The following is a 14,770-nucleotide window of genomic DNA, read 5'->3' on the forward strand; positions in this document are numbered from 1 at the left end:
AAAAAAAACTTGTATAAGTATATATTGTATAAGAGTAAGGTCACTTACTTGTAAATAATTAAGGGAAGATAAATGAAGATGGCCACCTTAAGAATAATTTGCATTTACGACTAAGTTGTATGTTTCGATATGCGTTCAAAATGTACAATTTAATGGTGCAAACTAATTGCTAATTTAGTTGTTATAACACAACATTAGAAACCATGAAACAGGTCATACCTCCAACATCTAGCAAGAAACCAGTCAGTTACAAACCTTCACATTCACAGAAAGTAGCCACAAAGTTGCTAAAAAATATTTCATGTCACAAAAAAGAAACTTTTAACATCTTGAGCAACAGTCATTATTAACAGTGAATGACCTTTTTTACTCTTTTACTGACCTAATTCGTTGCAAAATTGTAACATCTAAATGAACAGTTTTACTGAAGTCAGTCGCTGAATAATCCTAAATACATTATTTATACCAACAAAACGTTTTAATGCGTTAAATAGGACAATCAGTCTTTAATAGTAACAGTTTTAACACGTTTTACAGTGTAGTCAAATGGGTGACGGTGCGTTCTGCGTGACTGCGTCACGTGTCGCTGTCCAGGGTTCTGAAAACAACTACAGTTTGCACTTACTTTACATCTAACTGACCATATAAGCTGGAATATTGTTGGATTTTCTTTTTATTCTCAAAACATGATTTCAACTAGACCATGTATTAAACTTTACAGACCATCTGGGCTCCAGTAGCCATCTATTTTTTTTAAAGATGTCTAGAGATGATTTATGTCATGCACACATGAGACTTTTGCGGATAATTTCATTACAGACATCCCTCAGACAGACAAAACAGACAAATTGATTGTATTTAAAGGGTGCGCGGGAGCGATTCTAAAAATAGCCTGACGAGAGCGCGCTCTGAACTATTACCAGATAGGCTACTCCTAAAAATACAGAGACGAGAACAAGGTGTGCGCGGTCGAGCACAAACACCGATATCAAAAAGAAAAGGGGAGTGTGACTATCACATATATGCTCTTTTGCCCATTTCACATATGAGTAAGCGTGCGGTCAGTGAGAGTGGTATACGCGCCGGCGGATCTGCATTTCCATTGACTCTTCTTTTTAATCTGAGAGCGACAAAAGAGAGAGAGAGAGACTGATCAGTGGGCAAGAGACGGACTCCGCCTTTGCCGTCGCCCAATACCGAGCCCCCGGTTCAGTGAAGGGGGAAATCACAGATCTGCTAGCTAATGCCGGAGTCCCTCTGTTTGCGTCGTCTCCGGGCGTAGAGATGATGGGCTTCCCGTAACTGGAGGTGGAGGGGAGAGGCGGGGGGTGGGGGTAGCGAGAAAAGAGGAGGGGTGGGTTGAAAAAAAAATCTCACACACACATACACACACACGAAGAGAAACAAAAGCACAGTTGTGGGTGCCTGAAACCATGCGAGATTTGCACTATTCTCAAAGAACGCTGCTCTATCCGTGGACCATGTCGTGAGGTGTGGCTCCAGCGCTCGGGATACTGCCAATAGATACGCCTGGGAGCGGGGCAAAAGATGTCCGCCTCGGTAGGGCCCCAAAGCGGCCCTCGCCCACCCACCGTGCCGGCTCCCATGCCTGATATGCCGGACTTGAGTCACCTCACGGAGGAGGAAAGGAAAATCATCATGGCAGTGATGGTTCGGCAAAAGGAGGAAGAGGAGAAGGAACAAGCCATGCTAAAGTAAGGGCTGGACGATTTCCTTTGTGTATCCACAGACGTTTTCGACACTTTCGCTTTCCTTTGAGTCACAGCTTCACGACCCGTAATGTGTGATTAACGACACCCTAAAATCGTAGTGATTTTGCAATTTGCGAACGCGTGATTCTTCAAGTATCCTTAGCTGGATAAAACGTCTGGTTGCAGTGGCTTCTACTGCATAGAAAGCAGGAGTTCATGTAACAGATGAGCTTTGCATAGCTTGGTTTCAACCGCAGTGTGTGAGTAGAAATTAGCTAGATTTGAGGTCAGGCGAGTTACAGGTGCACCATGGAAAGCAGACGGGGAGATGGGGCGTGACAGAGCGCGGGGATGAATCATACTTCGCAACTGCGTGCCACCCCACTCCACCCGATGCACCTCCGGGGGCAACACAAGGCGCTCTTTACCCTTAAGCAAGCGCCCAAGCACTCTTTTATATTATGGGGAAACATAGAGCGAATGTTAACTTGGCTAAAGGCTACTGTATTAGGCTTGCGCGTTGGTGTGTGAAGAAAGAAAACACGTCTAGTTTGGTACACGTTAAACGACAGAGAAACCAAAACGTCTGTTTTATGGCTATTGACAATATATTCAAAAACATCCACAATCCGGAAAGGAAATACAGTCTTTCACCGCTTTACAACCGGGGTGTGGTTCGTGATTGGCCGCGATTATTTCGCGTGGCTCTGTCGATGCATGTGAGGACGCCTACAAACTAAAAATGTGTATCTTTAAGATACATGGATTACTCAAAGTTTCGACTGTAGCCACTATCGTGTGTTTCGAGATCTAAAATACAATTTCTTCTCATGTGACAAGCATCCTCTCCCTCTCGTCGGCATGAATGATATGAAGAAGAACCTGACGTCGAGCGCCAGTGCTGGCTCTTGCGTTTCGCGTATTCCCTCACAGATACTCTTCAGACGGAAATGACGTGATAGAAAATTGAGGCGAGGTTATGTAATTTTTTCCTATGACGACTAATCTGCAACGGAAATGGTAATCTATAACTTTGACCATGCAATGATTGAGTCATAGGCGCCACTACATCACGACTCACCAGCCACATCTAAAAAATGTGTGGCAGGGGGGTATGTCAGTACCTGTGTAGTGAACGTGCTGAGAGGAGCAGCATAGTTCAAAATTAACATTGGTCTCAGTATCTGTTTATATTACACAACTATGACTTCGTGTTTGTTCATATGTCAACCCTCAGGTCCACAGTGTAGTAAAGGCAGACGTGTGGAAAATATGGATACAGATTTACCATAATCTTAATCCTACATGTTTAATGAATCCTGTGCTTTTTGGGTGTTCACCCAAAAATGAAAGTGCTGTCCTCATTTACTCACCCTCAAGTTATTTCAAACTATATGGGTTTCTTCTGCTAAACGCGAAAGAAGATATTTTGAAGACACTGGTAACCAACATTTTAAAAAATATTTTCTTTTGTGTTCAGCAGAAGAAAAAAAAAAACAACTTGGAACAACTTGAGGGTGAGTAAATGATGACACAATTTTCATTTTTAGGTAAACTATTCATACTATACATAGTATTTGAAAAACAGTAGGCACATACTTTTTCATCCAGTGTAGCACCTACTAAGGCAGTATGCAATTAACTTATAGATGACAGAGAGCACACATATTTTCTCAGTTATGCTTAGTTTTAACTAATTAAACCTATTATGCCCATTGATATTTAGTAAAGAAATGTGACTACTGTAGCTCCCGAGGGACCCTTCTATCTTTGTGTTATTTTTCCTTCTTAGTTGGTGGTTGATATATGCATTGGATGATTGTTAACATTCAGTGTTTTTAGTTATGGATTTATTTTCCTTTTGGTTTATGTTTGTTGCAGTCAGTGTCAGTATTTGATGAAATGCTTGTTTGAGATATTATATTGGTATATTTTTTGGTTATCTCTATCTTAGCTGAGAACAGGCCAGCTGGAACAGATAAAACCCTGTAATCAAGCTGTTCATACTGTATGTTGAGGCAGCCTTGAGAACAGGTCAGAGCTAATCATTGAGAGGTGATGTGTGAATGCAGCACCTGCTCAGGCTAGTAGTATGTGCCTTCACATGCTACATGATCACACATATTTGTACATGAATAAAAAAAAAAAAAAAAAAAAAAAAAAAAAAAAAAATCAACTGAAAGCTTAATCACAAGCACAACAAAAATGAAAATATTCCAGTCATCTAGTTCACTTCAAATCTGTTCCAACTCAGAAAACTCTACTTCCTCCTCAGGGCTCCTCTAGAGATTATGTTTTTGGAACTTCCTCCTGGTAAAAATTAAACCTTATGAAACTGATTTCTGAGTTTGATTTCTGCCTTAAATTTAGGCACATTGGAAATCTATGCATCTACCAACATTTTTGGCAGAACTGCAAAGAACTATGTTTCTATAAATACAATTGACTGCAGTTTCCAGCTGAAATGAACATTAGTGGTAGTAACTTTTCTTCTTTTTTTTTTTAAATATGATTATTGATTAATATTTTTGCACGGCTCTTTGCACAATACAATGTTATGACTGAAAAAAAAATACTGCATGATTTATAAGCTAATGCATTTTGGCATTTGCGTCACATACCCAGCTCCATATGTTTGGATTTTCTGATGTAGTAAACTTGCTCAATAGCTCACCCGGTACAGTGCTGCACATGCAATGTGGAGTGCTCAAGTACGAGTCTCGTAAAACACAAGTCATAATAGCTCAAAAATCAGTTGTGTTTTGTGTAGGTGGAGTTTCTTTCAAACTTTTAGTGCCAATCAACAGACAATTCATTTACAAACTGCCATAATATGTACAACAACCAACACAATAAAACACTGAGATGTTCACGTTCATGTGTTTTTGAAAAACACACATTATCCTCTTATCCTTCACACACTAGTAGTAGTACTACTCTCTGGGCATTTCAGTATGAAAGTGTCACAAAACGCGCAAGAAACAATATTTAATAACTCATATTTTTTCAGAAATGCCACCACAGGCATGTTTTTCCAATTAAACAGAGTTGTGTATTTATACGGAAGAACAAAAATCATGTAAAAAACAGAACTTTTTTGTAAAATGTCCCGTGTACAGACCTGTTCCCTCCCAGAACTTCTTCCTTGGAGAGCTGTTCTCCTTTGAACACCTTGTCCAGAACAGTGTTTTGCTTCTAAACCCTACATCCAGCTTGCAGTGGTGTTGACTGTGAGTTTGTGAGCTTTGCAAAACCAAAACGAAGGGAATAAATACCACCTGCTCCATTCAGAGAATCCAAAGAGGCATTGGAATTATTCAAAGGTTAGGATCAGATAGACAACAGGGGTCATGGGTAGGCCAGTGTAAGATCACCGCACTACAATGAAGGCAACAGGTAAAGAAGAAACAGGGTTTTGATGGAGATGAATGTCTCATGGCCTAATGTACACAAAATAGACACTTGTATCTGTTGTAGAAAAACGCAGTTTTTATTTGATCTTGAGGAGTTTAGTCTTGTCTGAGAATAAAAACAGTTTAACATCAACATAAACGGTATGTTTACTTTGCATCATTTTAGCAAGATGTGCTAGTCCTTGTTTCTTTTCCACTGTGACTAAACCAAGAGTGAACGAATGGCAGCCATTTTTCCATCTAGGCTTATGAAACCGGTTCAGTTCTTGAGGACAGCTTGCCAGACTCCCATCTCAGAACTGTAGCTTGGCTGCGGAAGAAAAGTCCTTATAAAAAGATAATGCGTGTTACTAAGATCAGTTTGTTGAAAAGACAAACACTGGATCATCTCTTCTTGTTCCTTCCTTTTTTCCTTCCTCAGCATAAGGAAGGTTTCAAGGTTTCTCGGAGGAAAACGTGAGCATTAAATTATGAATTGAAGCTGAAAATAGCTCACTTGGAAGTCCTTGCTGAAATATTTAAAAATTGAGCTCGTCATGGGCGTCTGTTGATGTTCCCTGTCTATTTTAAACCTGTTTATTTTTTACCTTCCCTCATGAATTCTTACTTTTAATTACGTGAGTTGGCTTATAGCATAATGAGCCTGTTTGCTTTGAGATGTGAATAGGTTCATCTGCTCTTCTAACACTAAACTACTCTGACTAAGCACTGTATTGACTGGCTAATAATTACAGCCAGGCACTAGCCTTTTCATGTTTACACATAAATGTTAAGATCATTCGACCTCCTTTGAGACACTTAGTTACAAAGTGATTCAGTAATGTTATTGGCTGTATTTCATGGTCTTGAAGGTGTCTTGTATTAGCATAGGTTATCATGAGACTCTTGTTAAAATGCTGGGAATATAAAAACAGGGCATTCTCTTACATGATATGGTGTGTTTGTGAAAAAAATGTTGGAAAAGTTGCCTTTTTAGCACTCAAAAACATGAAAATTTAATAAACAAGCATTCTGCATGGGTTGCCCGGGAATTCTGTATGTGTGTTTTTCTGTGTGTGTGTGTGTGTGTGACTGACCAGTCAGAGAATTCTCCAGTTTACCAATGCGCTGTTCACCAATTCAATCACTCATGACATCCCATGGCATTTAAAATAGCTCACCTGAAAAATGAAGACTTGTCAGTGAACATTAAAAAAAATAACAGGAGAGTGAGTGAGAGAATAAGAGAGTAGACATAGGGTCCATTACAAATGGCACTAAAGGCACTTAGTCTATAAATACATAATACTTCCCTGCAGCTACAGCAACACTATCAACAAACAGCAAAAAACATGCTGCCGTTTTTTATGGGTACATATATGTTTGTTTTGTTTGCAATTACTTATGTTAATTCCACGCCTTTCTTAAAGGAATCATATATGCAATATAATTACTTACAGTTGAGGTCAGAATACATACATACTGTACACCTTGCAGAATCTGCAAAATGTTAATTATTTACCAAAATAAGAGGGATCAGACAAAATGCATGTTATTTTTTATTTAGTACTGACCTGAATAAGATATTTCACATAAAAGACGTTTACAAATAGTCTTTAAAACTTTTTGAATTTGAAAATCAGGGTAAATGTAACTTATTTTGTCTTCTGGGAAACATGTACATATCTTCTGTAGCTTCTGAAGGGCAGTACTAAATGAAAAAAAAAAAAGATATTTATATTTAACTATTATTTTATCTTCTCGACTATAGGTAAATGTCTTTTATGTGAAGTTTCTTATTAAGATCAGAACTAAACAAAATTTAACATGCATTTTGTACGATCCCTCTTATTTTGGTAAAATAATTAACATTTTGTAGATTTTGCGAAGTGTATGTAAACTTTTGACCTCAACTGCAATACATTTCCTAAAGAGAATAGCCTGTGCAAAAAGCTACTCCATTTGTTTACTGCCATGGGGTTGCTAGGGTGTTCGAAGTGGTTGTTTACTACTATATTATTGCAGGCCCGGTTCTATGTGGATGCTAGAGGGTGTGCCTCAAACAAAATTAATAGCACTCTCAGTTAATGTTGTAATAATAAAATTTCATTGCAGAATTTGGAAAAATATTCAGTGTGTTATGGTTTGCTTTATGGTTTACACTGGAGATGGTTTCCATTTTAAGATGTTTTTGCAGTGATTAGCAATGTAGCCAATCACAGACATAACTGTTGATTTCTTGAACCCAACAGCCAATCAAGTTAGAATCCAGTTAGAGTATGTTAGAATCCATTTACCGCTCAGATCGCCTCAGAGTTAGTTCAGGTGTTGCATGAATCATCTCATTATACAATAGTGCAGACACAATGAGACTCATTCTGCAGCGCAGAGACGTTAATTGATTATAACGATAGTTTATTCTGGAGCTGGGCCTGTATTACTGTCTCTAAACAAACAATGGACCCCCCTTAGAGGGCTTATGTGGTCAGGTTTCTGTTTGTTCCCTCAGATGAAATCCTGCAGACCAAATTGTCCAACTTGAACTGTTTGTATTTGCATCATTTCTAGGGCATCACTTGCAGTATTCTCAGTTGTTTTTAGCCCATTGATGTGAAGGTTTTAAGGTGTTGGTTGTTGGTTGGTTGCATGCAGGCCGAAGTCAGAAAGACTCCCAATAATTTTCTGATCTCTTCTGTAGGCTCTAAAAATGGCTTAATGGCTTTTATACACATTTGTGGTCATAAATTGACATACACCTTGCAGAATTTGCAAAATGTTATACAATAATAAATAAGAAGGATAAAAATCATCAGTTGTCCTCAGTGTGAAAAGATGGATCTCAAAATAATAATCATTGTTGGAAATGGTTCAGAATATGCTAGAAAACCAAAGAATGTGCAAGAGCTGGAGGATTTTTCTAAAGAGCCGTGGGCATTTTAACAGCTCAGGGTAAACAAGGGGCTCAGTTAGTCTTGTGTAGCCAGACCTTCAGATTGACGGCAGAAGGTCTGGGCCCTTTGAATGGCCAAGGCCCGCCCAAGAGGCCATATGATTGACAGGTAAAGCAAGCAATCATGTTTAGTTTTGTGCCGTGTCATGTTTAGGGGGTGAAAATGTTTCCCCAATAACAGACCAGTGTTTAAAACTCTTGGACATATTTTAAAGATGCCACGAACTTTACAGGTTTCACATACTTTTGAAAATTCAGCGTTTAGTTGATCCCAATAAGCGCTCATTGTCACAGTTGTAAACACGAAAGCATTCTTCTTTCATGAGGCGGTTTGGCATCAACGGTCTGCAACGGTCAGTGGGCTGAGACTAGAGGCTCAGTATTAAGAATCAAGAATATGTAAAATATTGAACTGGGTAATTTTTTATTATTATTATGAATAGCTCTATGAATAACGTCTCGGGTTACTTGTGTAACCCTCGTTCCCTGAGGGAGGGAACGGAGATGTCACATCGACACTGGCGAATGAGACCCAATTTGTGAGTCTCGACGTGACATCGAAAGTGACTGACTGAAAGGGAAGTAAATGTTATGAATAAATTAGGGTAGTACTAAAAAAATAGGGCAGTACTAAATAAAAGCATGCATTTTTTACGACCCCTTTTTTTGTTCAAATTGTTAACATTTTGTAAATTCTGCAAGGTTTATGTAAACCTGTGACCACAAATTTATATATATTGTGCAGCAGACAGCTACTGTAGGTAATCACTCACTGAAGTAGATTTAAAGTCAGTTACTTTAATACTTAAGTGTTTTTCTCATGAGCTACTACTTAAGCCAATTTCCAAAAATGTATATTTACTTAAGTATGACAATTTTACACAACGCTGTAAACCACTGGCCATAGTAGCTGCAGCCTCTCCTTCATTATCACTACATTTCTACAGTGCTTTCTCTCTTTTGCCTCCCTTATGATGGATAAGAATAGATTTTAACCTATGAGCTGATTCACTGATCGATACACTTCTCTTTCTTTCCGCTGCTCTGTATCTAGTTTCAAATGGATGCAATGGTGGTTGAATATATAGATTGTACTTTTATGAATGAACTTCACTTATACACAGTATAATGAATCTTACTATAGTTAGATTTAAGCACATTATTTACATAAATAATTAATTAGAAATATTTCGATTCTTGAAGAGTACATAATTCCATAGGTTGCAAGACACTTCCTTTTTTAGTTGTGTAACTATACTGATCACAGTACAAATTAATTCATAAATTCACTGTAAGCCTAAATATATGGTAAGTCCTCTTAGGGTTGAGTCATTTTTGTGTGGTTATTTTTCTGTGTGTACTGTATGTGGTGTGTCCTGAGTGCTGATCTGGCTAGACACTTTCAATTAATTTGTGAAAAATCGAGGGAAAAAAAAGAGAGACACCCAGTGAAGGCGGCAGCCGGGAATCGGCAAGCGAGATGGAAATAGTCCCTTTTCTCTGCTCTCCACCCTTTTCCGTGCTGCTCTTCTTGTCCCTCTCCCTCTCCCTATCTATTCTTCCATCTGTCCATCCATCCTTGCTGTCTTGCTCACACCTACTCTTCTGATGTAATCAACGGGTGATAATTACTAGCCAGGCCATGTCTGAGAAAAAGGAGAGAGAAAGAGAGAGACAGAGAGACAGAGAGAAATCTAATGTCTGTGGAGCATTTTATGGCCGTGCATGGATCATGAAAACTAGAGCAATGAGGAGCAAAGAGAATGCACAAAAACTACAGGGGATTTTCCTTTTTTCACAGTTATACAAATTACTCTTAGTCTTTGTCTCTTAATTACACAATATTACACAAGTGATAGTTTTCACACTATTGTGAGTGTGATATTGCTTGCGTAACCAGACCTTCAGACTGATGGCAGAAGCTCTGGGGTCCACCCAAGAGGCCATATGACAACAGGTAAAGCAACCAATCATGTTTTGTTTTGTACCACGTCATGTTCAGGGGTGTGGAAATGTCCCCACAACAACTCTTGGACATATTTTAAAGAGCCTATGCTGCGAACTTTACATATTTCACATACTTTTGAAAATCCGACATTTATTTGATCCCAAGTGTTCATTGTCACATCTGTAAACATGACGGCTTTCTTCTCCTGGCTTTCTTCTCCCATCTCAGCATCTTTGTTTCCAGACAGAACGTTAAAGAACTTGACACACACTTCTCTCAGAAATCTTGTATATTTCAACCAATCCAATGAGGAATTCGAAACTCCTGAAGTTTTTCCAATTTTGTGTGTGATATGCATCAGGCGGTCTGTGGGCGTGACGTCTGAAGCTGAAACTAGCTTATATACAACGGTTAAAGGATTAGTTCACCCAAAAATGAAAATTAGCCCATTATTTACTCACCCTCAAGGCATCCTAGGTGTATATGAGTTTCTTCTTTCAGATGAATCCAGTCGGAGTTATATAAAAATGTCCTGGCTCCTTTAAGCTTTATAATGCAATCGGTAGATTTTTCTCTTCATCAGTCCAAAACAGGTCCAATAAAGTGCATCCACCCATAATAAAAAGTGCCTCACACGGCTCCAGGAGTTGAATAAAGGCCTCCTGTAGCAAATCAATGTATTTTTGTAAGAAAAATATCTATATTTAAAATGCAATTATCACTTTAATTAAGCTTGCGAGTAAATAATAGGATAATTTTCATTTTTGGGTGAACTATCCCTTTAAAATTGTGTAAGTTGTATAGACACAATATTGCCAGTTACTGTAGCATGTCTATTTTTGATTTACCAGAAAAAAAATGGTTCCATGCAAATATCCAGGTTCACAGTATTGTCATTGCTGAATGAGTCAGTTGAGTGAATGATTCAGTGTGTGTTCAGTGTTTCTGAATAAATTTAATTTGAAAATTGCGCCAAGCTATATCTTTATAAGCTTTATTTTGAATAATTGTGCTATAAATGATTTGTTTTAGCAAGTAATTCAATGAGTCACTCATAAAGACAGTTATTTGTTTTGTTCCTGAATGAATGAGCGTGTTTGAATGCATCTATGGAATTAATGATTCAATGACTCAGTCATTTTTTCACCATTTACTGTCGTAGCAGTGTAACTTGCAAAAAGGTTTAGTGAACAATCCCCCAATCTACTAATGCGGAGTCTATGTGGAACATGTAAAACAGAAGTGGATTGATAAAAACAATGAGTCCCAGTGCTATTGGACTTTATCCTAGCACTCTTGTAATGAATCGAATTTGAACACTGGAACTAAATGATTTATAATTATTAATGTTTTCAGTGAAGTTGTTAAATCTGATTTTACAAAAAGTTTACTATATCTCAGTCAAGTATTTGGGTGTCTCTATGTTGTGTCTTACTTGGCAGAATGAGGTCATCCCCGTGTTCTCTGATCCCACAAGGAATTTTGTGTCACACAACAAACTTGAAGGAAAGCTTAAAGTTCTCAAAGGTTTCCTGATGTCTTAAAAGAGTGTTCTTGTTGTTTGGAGTCCCAAATACAGCATCTTTTTTGGTCTGCTCCTGGGATTTAGTACAGCTAAGTTACAAAGTTATAAGTATACCTCACAGTGATATCATCAGAGGCTCCCTTGGGATAGTTTGGGGATAGTTTACCCCAAAATTAAAAGTCTGTCATTAGTTACATTATTTACCCATTAACTTCTATAGCATTTTTTTTCCATAATATGGAAAATGGTCCAGCAGCTGTTTGGTTAACCACATTCTTTGGAATATCTATTTTTGTGTTCAGGAGGAGAAAGAAACTTGGTTTGGAACAACCTGAGGGTGAGTAAATGATGACAGATTTTTCAATTTTGGTGAACTATCCCTTTTAGCAGCTATTTTAGAACTTGTTTTGCCTTTTGGGAAGGTGTAGAAAGACCGAAGTTCAACCCTCAGACCTAACCTCAGTCTGTTCTAACAGAAATCTATTGATGTCCACTTGTATTGGTGTTCTGTTTTGGTCCAGAGACCAACCAAGTAGCCAAGTGAATCACTAGATCTAGATTTAGCCATATAAGCAACCTTTTAAACTTTAAATCACTGAAACACAGAACAATTCATAGTGTAATTTAAACCTGACAATTTGTTAGTACATTTCTATTAAGATATATAGTAGATTTATAGTTCCAGTCTATAGTTCTAGTCTCTAAAGTGTACACTTGAGCGTCCTAAAAAAAAAATATCATTATTAGTTGCTCACCCTCATGTCGTTTCAAACTTGTGACTTTTTTTTAAAATCACTACAAGAAGTAGTAATGTCTGATTTGTGAATGGATCAGTTCTTTTTAATAATTGGCATACTATTAAACACCTTTTTTCTGCTATTAAGCACACTTTTTTTGGCAGTTATTCCATAACATTTAGTTTTTATATGTGTACCACTGCTCAGAACTATGCTAGCTAACCATGTGCTGATTAGCATCTTTGAGCTAGGTTCAAAAGAATCTAAAATTGTCACTACCGAAACAGTCACTACTGAAATATTTGGTGGAGTTTCGGTAGTGGCATCTTTGTTTTTTTTATGTGTTATCCCATAAAATTTTCAAAACCAAAACAGTCCTGACCGAAACATGCCAACATCATTTCAATAGTGACAAAATATTTGGGGGAAATAAACTAAACTTTTTTTTTACTTTTGTATTTTAGTTTTTTTAGTTGGTTTTAGCAATATTTGGAGAAAAAAGAAAAAGAAAAATTGGATTCAATATACAACAATCATAATCAGTAATTGTTATTATTATTATTATTTTTTTTACAACATAGATGTAAGCAAAATCTTAATAGGTCAATATAACCCTTCTAATTAAATTATTATTACTGTGTTTTGGTAGTGACAAATTTGGTGAGAGGACAAATATTCCAAAACTTCCTGAAAACACAATATTAGAATTAACTGCACAATTACTAGAAATTATACATATACATACATAATTATACATATTTTACAATTTGCATACATACAATTTTGTACCAATTCTTTAGAATGGCCCATATATATATATATATATATATATATATATATATATATATGTACACACACACACACATATATATACCCATGTAGGGACCAACTTTGAAATTTTATGGTGCTTTTAGATCATTCTGAAGCATGACAGATACAGTGCTCATTCACTTTTTATTTTACGGAAAAAAAAAAAAAAATTGGTCAGAAAAAGTTACATGGGTTCAAAATAACAATGACCTGAGGGTGAGTAAACAATGACAAAGGTTCCATTTTTAGGTGAGCTGTTTCTTTAAGAGGTGTAGAGCTGGCTTACTTGTGTTTCCATGATGGCTGGAGACCTGGTCTCTTGCTACCATGACAGCTGTTCCCAGCTGAGAGCACTGACCTGAAAGCAGACTCAACTCTCTCTACCTCAACAGCGTTCTCGGAAGTCAATATCTTCAAACGTAACTCTAGTAAACTTAAAGTTTATCCATTAGTGGTTGTATTACTTACCTTAAAAATGACTTCCTATTTAGAATCTTCATTCTTCTTGAAATCCATACACATTGTTGTCTTGTCGTCTTATTTAGAAGATCTGTTTGCCAACCTGATTCAATATGTGCGTATAATTGCACATAAAATGTCCATAGATCTTCTTTGGCACATCCACCTATAACCTTAAAGAGGTCACTTTTCTTTTCTTTGATTCCTCTGCCAATGATTCATCCTTGTCGCCACGCCTTCGACTTCCCACGTAACGTTTCATCCTGACTGCGTAATATAGCATCACCGGCCAAGACTCCCCAAAGTCACAACCTCCATCCAGATACCTGGGACTGCAGTCTGCCATCTGATTCCAGAAGGAAAACTGCAAATGTGGTCAAGGAAAAGAGAACGATAGCATTTACAGTCATGAAGACCAGAAGTCGTGGGCAGTGTGCTTTTGTTAGAGAGTTTCAGTGGATTCTGGAGTCGCTGTTTTATGCAGGTTTGGGATTTTGAAAGGAAATTGCAGATCATGGCTGTTCGCCACAAAGAGAGGTGATGCTTTGCACTTGCTTTTTCAGTTTTGTATTGTTAAAGAACGATTTTTACTGCAGTGTAACTGATGTACATTTTCATATGAATCCATTGTATTAGGGTTGAACAAAACAGTGCGATATTCGGTAGATTTTGGTTACCTGTCAGTCTATAGTATTGGAGACAACTTTTACACAGAAATGCGTGCAGTGAATTCACAATTTGTCTTTTTTTTTTTTAAGGGGAATCTATTTTAAATGGCTTAATGTCTTTTCCGTGGTCATTAGAGCTGCTAACCACTTGCTATAAGAGAACTGTTATGCTAATGTGCTGTTCCTTTGAGAAATGTTTCTGGAACAAAGCCCCATCTTTTTAAAGCAGACAGCAGCGCCTCATTGGCAATTCATTAACAGTTTATTTTCATTCCAGTGAAGGGAGAAGACAAACAAAGTGGAGTTAGGTTACAATTCAGATGAAGTATTTTACAGCTTGAATATGAATTGATATGGACCATATGACCCATTTCGGATATAATATTGTGTTGTACATGTGCTAAATGCTGTTCATCACACAGATAGTTCATATATATCACCAAGATGTGTTCATTAACAACTATGTTAATAGTTTTAGTTGTAGTTAACAGTAATAACAGTGTATTCTAACAATACAAACCAACTAACAATCGCTTCCCGTTTTGTTCTCTCTTTGTTCTCCCTTTTTA

The 14,770-nt window shown here is 37.4% G+C and overlaps 1 protein-coding gene across 3 annotated transcripts in view; it reads left to right on the plus strand.

Annotated features, from left to right (window-relative positions):
* Positions 1–1,347: 1,347 nt before the first annotated feature.
* The window catches only part of rims1b (regulating synaptic membrane exocytosis 1b), an 82,329-nt gene continuing 68,906 nt past the window's right edge, over positions 1,348–14,770 (plus strand). The window contains exon 1 of one of the 3 annotated variants that reach the window (XM_051104358.1): positions 1,348–1,715. In XM_051104358.1, the coding sequence (XP_050960315.1) occupies positions 1,549–1,715 (167 nt within the window). In that variant the 5' untranslated portion in view covers positions 1,348–1,548. The remainder of the gene's footprint in view (positions 1,716–14,770) is intronic. The other 2 variants (XM_051104271.1, XM_051104324.1) reach the window with 2 other exon arrangements.

Source organism: Labeo rohita, chromosome 1 (assembly GCF_022985175.1).
Source record: "Labeo rohita strain BAU-BD-2019 chromosome 1, IGBB_LRoh.1.0, whole genome shotgun sequence".
Taxonomy (NCBI): domain Eukaryota; kingdom Metazoa; phylum Chordata; class Actinopteri; order Cypriniformes; family Cyprinidae; genus Labeo; species Labeo rohita.